The following is a 5043-nucleotide window of genomic DNA, read 5'->3' as shown; positions in this document are numbered from 1 at the left end:
GCTGAAGGCAGACAAGCTCTCACAAGGACACCAGATGCTACTGCTGTCTTCAGTTTACTCAAGTGACGAGCAGGCACGTGCCTGGGGCTGGGAAGCAGCCCAAGACAGGGAAGGCAATGGGAGCCTAGAGGGACCGCTAAGCTCACGCGAGGACAAGACTACCAGAGGCCACAAAGATTGGCTTTCAATCACACAGCTTGCTCCAAAAAGAGAGGAAATAAAGAAGGGCAGGCCTGAGCAATGTATGGCTGAACATGTAAGGACTGACTGTGAACCTCAGAAATCCCAGCAGCTCCCAGGTCAAAGCTACAGACTCCAGGAACTACGTGGCTGCCTTGAACGTATGGAAATAATTCAGTTTGTCGTTATTGACTACCCCTTTTTGAAGGATATGCAAGCCAGGGAGATGTCATGCTCTGCAGCATAAAGGTAATGACAGAGAGAAATGGGCCTGAGAAAGCCCACCCTCCTTGAGCATGAACTATAACCATTAGCCTGTCTGACCCAGATCCTTCTTACCAGGACCTGTCCATTCTACCCTATCAAAAAAAATCTGCACAACTCTTCCTACTGCTTTCAATCCCTTGGCTTGAAGAAAGGACTTTCAGCTCAAGCAAGCTCTTCTTGCAAGCCAGCCCAGCACTAATTCCTTCAGAAGAAGACTTTGCCTCTGTGGGTGGAACCACACCATTTCTGTGCTGTTAACACCTTGGCTGCACACACAGCCATCGCCCCATGAAGTCTTCATCCCTTCTAAATCCTCTCCCAAACACTCCTTTTCCATTCGCGGCTTCAATCTGCAAGTGCCATCTGCTCTTCCATTCACTCTCACTAACCTCCACTAATCTCATTTAGTAATTAAACGCTCAACACTGGGACATGACTGACTTGTCTGAAGACTGGAATGGCCTTCACCATGCTGAGGTTTCCCATTAGTACAGTCTTTGAGCTCTCTCACCTGTGAGACTGTGATGCCGCATTTCTTGGCTAGCTCTTCTTTGGCTTCCTCACTGGGGTAAGGGTTGCTGAGATGGGAATAGAAATACTCATTCAGGATTTCCGTAGCCTGCTTGTTGAAGTTTCGTCTCTTCCGCCTTCACATAAAGAAGGAAAAGGAAATAGAAGGAAAAAGAAAGGGAGTCAGTACTGGGGATCCAGAAATAGGAATGCAGTTTTAGATACTCAGACTTTCCCACATGCCTCCCTCCTTTCCCAGCTCCTGGGAGCATGGAGTGCAATAGACTCATGGCCAGGAAGCTTCTCATCTGCACCTTGCTGGTGCCTCCTCACTGAGCACCTTCCAAAGCAAGTAATTCTCCATCTCAAATTATCACTGTATCTTCCAGCTCACAGAAGAGTCTGAAAACTGGCATCCAGCTCCTTCACCTGGGAAGGTGACTCCTGACACATGGCTGTCGTGGCCAGAGACATCACTGCTACTCTCAAAAGCTCTGTGCTGAGGAAGCAGCACTGGATATATCCTTGGGGAAGTCAGTTCCATTTACACCTAGGCATCATCTGTCTGCTATCCCTTTCCTTGTACCCCCAGTGTAGCTGTCTCTCCTCCCCATCGCAAGCTGCAGCCCAAGCCACAGCCTACACGTAACCAGCTTGGGAAATGAAATAATTTTACAGCAAATCAAAACTCTGGAACAAAGGAAACAGAAGGAAAAGAATAGAAGCCTAGAGGGGACATGGTGGCCTGGAGGATTAGCTTTCATCCCTAACTGAAGTGCATGTTTTCACCACAGAGGTTTGTTGCAATATGCTGCAGTTTCCTTCTGCCACAGCAAAATCAGGATGTGCAATTCTCAAGGCACAGCTGGGTGCCTCCCTGAGACAGAGGCTGGATGTCTTGAACTGCTGTCCCCTTCCCTCCAGAGCCACAGATATCTAAGAGATACAGAAGGTAAATAACCTCTGTGGCTCAAGATCAAGAGACATGGCCCTTCAGCTGGACCCGAATTCACTTCAGAACCTCAAAACACCTCTCTGAGACCTGAACAACACTCCATGGCGGGTGGGGAGGAAGGTTTGGTGGGGTGAACTCACCGTGCGTCCAGAAATCGGGAGCGCAAGATCATGACGGCTTCACACGTGCTTTGCTTCAACTGCATCTGGATGGAGCTGAACTTGCGGTGGATGATGCTCACCATCCGCTCGATCTCCTTCGGCGAGATAGGTCGGGTCCGGCTCTGCTCACGCAGCAGGTTCATCACGTGGGTGGTGAATTCGTTGCATGCCTGGGATGGCAAGAAAAGCAAAAGAAACCCCAGGATCGGAAGGTCATTCGATGGCGTCAAGGAAAGGACAGAGGCAGTGCTGCTAAGGAAGGAGACAGGAGTGGAGGCCTCAAGGGCTGGGATTTTTCAGGGCAGACACAGAGGAAGAGTTTACTGCTATTTGGGGGAGAAATTTCTCTCCTCTGCTAAGCAGAGAACTTGAGACTCCCAACAAACATGCTGAGAAAGGCAGGAGCCAGTTTCTTTGCTCCTGTGGGGGATCATGGACAGAGCTGGGCAGGTGAAGCCCTAGGACTCATGCAAACCATGAAAAGTCCCAGTCAGTGTTTTTCCAGATGGGACCGAGAAGCTATAGATGTATCTGAGGAGAAACATGAATCTTTCGACCCACTGTCCCTCATCCTGTGACCCCTGATGGATCCCATCACCACATATCCATGCAAAGCCCCTTGTGCTTCCAGAGAGACACGGCCCTGCTCTGCACTCTCGGCACATCAGATAAGAAGTAAATAACAATAATTAAAATGTGAGTGAGGCAGGAGCCCTGACAAATAAGGGCAAGCAGGTAACAATCCCAATTAGTTTGCTGCTGGCGCAGCACTGTCTGGCTGCTCCTGCTGTCCCCATGCTGTGCCGTGAGGACAGGGCAGTGAGAGGAGCCAAGGGACAAGGGAGGAATTTTGAAGCCAGATGAAGGCCATTTCATTGCCCTCTATTTCATCCCCCTGAATATGGGCATGATGGGATCTTCTAAATCCCAGAACCAAGTCCTGAAAACCAGTTGAGAGCAGCACTGATGGCTGGAGAAGCCTTTGGTGCTCCTGGGACACGGGCAGCTGCTCTGGGGACAGCATGCCCAGTTCCCACTCCATAAGAAGGAAAAGGGGCTAGCAGGGGAAAGAAACACTGATTTTGTGGACTGGCAATTGTGTCCCACCTCATCCTTCCAAGCTGAATCTCCACCATGGCTCAGACCCAACAAGGAGAGATCCCTGAAGCCAGCAAAGATCCTCCAACTGCCCAGCACCAGCTTCAGCTGATGTTTCTGACCACTGGGGATGAGTGCTGGCTACAAGAGCTCTCAGCTGGGTGTTTCTTTGCTCCCAGACACCAGGGCAATTTCAACTCATCTCCCTCTGGTGTGAAACAAAGAGCATTAAAGGCAAAATTGCCACTGAGTGCTGTGCTGTCCCAGCAGCAGCCAGATGCCCTGAGGAGTCAGGTGCTGAGCTGCCAACAATGGGACTGGAGAGAGGGGGATGGAGGTGGAGAAACCCTGAGCCCTGGTTCTGCAGCACTGCAGGTGATACTGGAGGTGTGGACTGACACAGCCATCTGCAAAACAACTTGGTGGCAAATCCAAACCCTGTCAGTTGGTTGTGAGAAGAAAAGATGTGGCCCATCTCACCCTGCAGGGCTGGGTAAAGGCTTCTCTCACCTGTGTGACCCCTTGGAGAGCAAAAAATGATGCAAAACCAGAATCAGAACAGCAAACAAACAAAACTCCTGCCCAAGGAGAGGAAGGAGCAGAAGGTCCTTTCCTGATGCCTGTCCCTGTGTGTGCCAAGGGTCTCTCTCCTTGGACCAGGGTAGGGGAGGACAAGGTCTCTTTTCTCCCTCTTCAGCCTGGGGCCTGAAAGATGAGCCCTGATGTGCTCTCCACTCCTACCCATGTGAGATAGCTGAGGCTCTCTCTTGTCACACAATCCTGATTCCATGCCTCGAGGCAATGACAGCAAAGGCTGAGGAGAACCACCAAAGGTCATCCTTCCAACCAGCCCTCTGCCTGCTCACTGCCACCCCTCCTCCTCTAATGCTCTGCCAAAATGCCTTTCATGGCATGATCGTGCTCGGCTTCTCCAACACCAGGGTCCTGCCTGGCCACCCTGACTCCAGATTCAACCCAGGGGCACCCACCTAATATACCTCAGCTTGGCCAACATGCACCTGAAGGGGTAAGACATCCCCCAGCCCCACCACGCATCCAGTTAGCCGAGTAAAACAGGGGCTTTGCTCCCTCTAAACCAGAGGCCCGAAACCCCACCTGGCCCCTGGCTGTGGACCCTGTCCTGCACCCAAAAAGGAGGGATGCCTTCCTGCTCACACTCCACAAACCACAACCTCAGGGTAGAAACCACAAGGGCAAGGCACACAGTGGCAAAGAGAGGTCTGCAAAACATCTGGAAGCATTTGAAAGGAACCAGTTTTAAGCACTGGCCTGTGGAGCTCTTCATGCAACTGTCAGTGTTCCCAAGAGCTGTGTTTATGACCCAAATAGTTTTTCATTTTTAAGAATAATTTTTCGCAAAAAAATGCAAGAAATATTTTCTCTGGAAAAAAAGTTTTTCAAGCAGAAAATATATTCAAGGAAGATTTTAATTAAAATCTTGCTTGGAAAACTGCTGTACTTGGGCCAGCATCAAAAAGAGGGCTCCTCCTTCATAAGGACAATTTTGAGTGAGATATTGGGGGAAGAGTGAAAAGTGGAAATCAAAGGGGCAACCCACGCTGAGCCTATTCTCATGTTATGTCCCAGCAAAAAAACCCCAACCCTAGAAAGGCATCTTTTCACTCCAACACCCAGAGGCAGTTTGCATTTGCCCACAGTGTCCTAACAATAGATGTCAGTAGCGATCCAGGCGGTTGCACATCCACGGCAGAACGGCAGCTCCTCTCCCACCATCCACGACCACCGTCCCTCCGCGAAGGAGCCTGTTACCTGCTCGTACTTCTCCAGCTCCGTGTGGTAGATCTGTCGGATCTGGGAGAGTTTGGCTCTGTAGTCAGAGTGCTCCACCGA

General features: G+C 50.5%; 1 protein-coding gene across 1 annotated transcript in view; it reads right to left on the bottom strand.

The window, feature by feature from the left end:
* The window catches only part of LOC103805499 (pre-B-cell leukemia transcription factor 1), a gene marked incomplete at its 5' end in the record, with an annotated part of 23986 nt that overhangs the window by 18776 nt on the left and 167 nt on the right, over positions 1-5043 (bottom strand). Inside the window, 3 exons of the mRNA XM_009078154.1 lie at positions 959-1094; positions 2053-2243; positions 4963-5043. The exon at positions 4963-5043 is cut by the window's right edge and continues 167 nt beyond it. Coding sequence (XP_009076402.1) covers positions 959-1094; positions 2053-2243; positions 4963-5043 — 408 coding nt within the window. The remainder of the gene's footprint in view (positions 1-958; positions 1095-2052; positions 2244-4962) is intronic.

The sequence above is a fragment of the Acanthisitta chloris genome, unplaced genomic scaffold, assembly GCF_000695815.1.
Source record: "Acanthisitta chloris isolate BGI_N310 unplaced genomic scaffold, ASM69581v1 scaffold28200, whole genome shotgun sequence".
Classification (NCBI taxonomy): Eukaryota; Metazoa; Chordata; class Aves; order Passeriformes; family Acanthisittidae; genus Acanthisitta; species Acanthisitta chloris.
The sequence above is the reverse complement of the archived record's forward strand: the minus strand, read 5'-3'. Positions and strand labels throughout refer to the sequence as shown.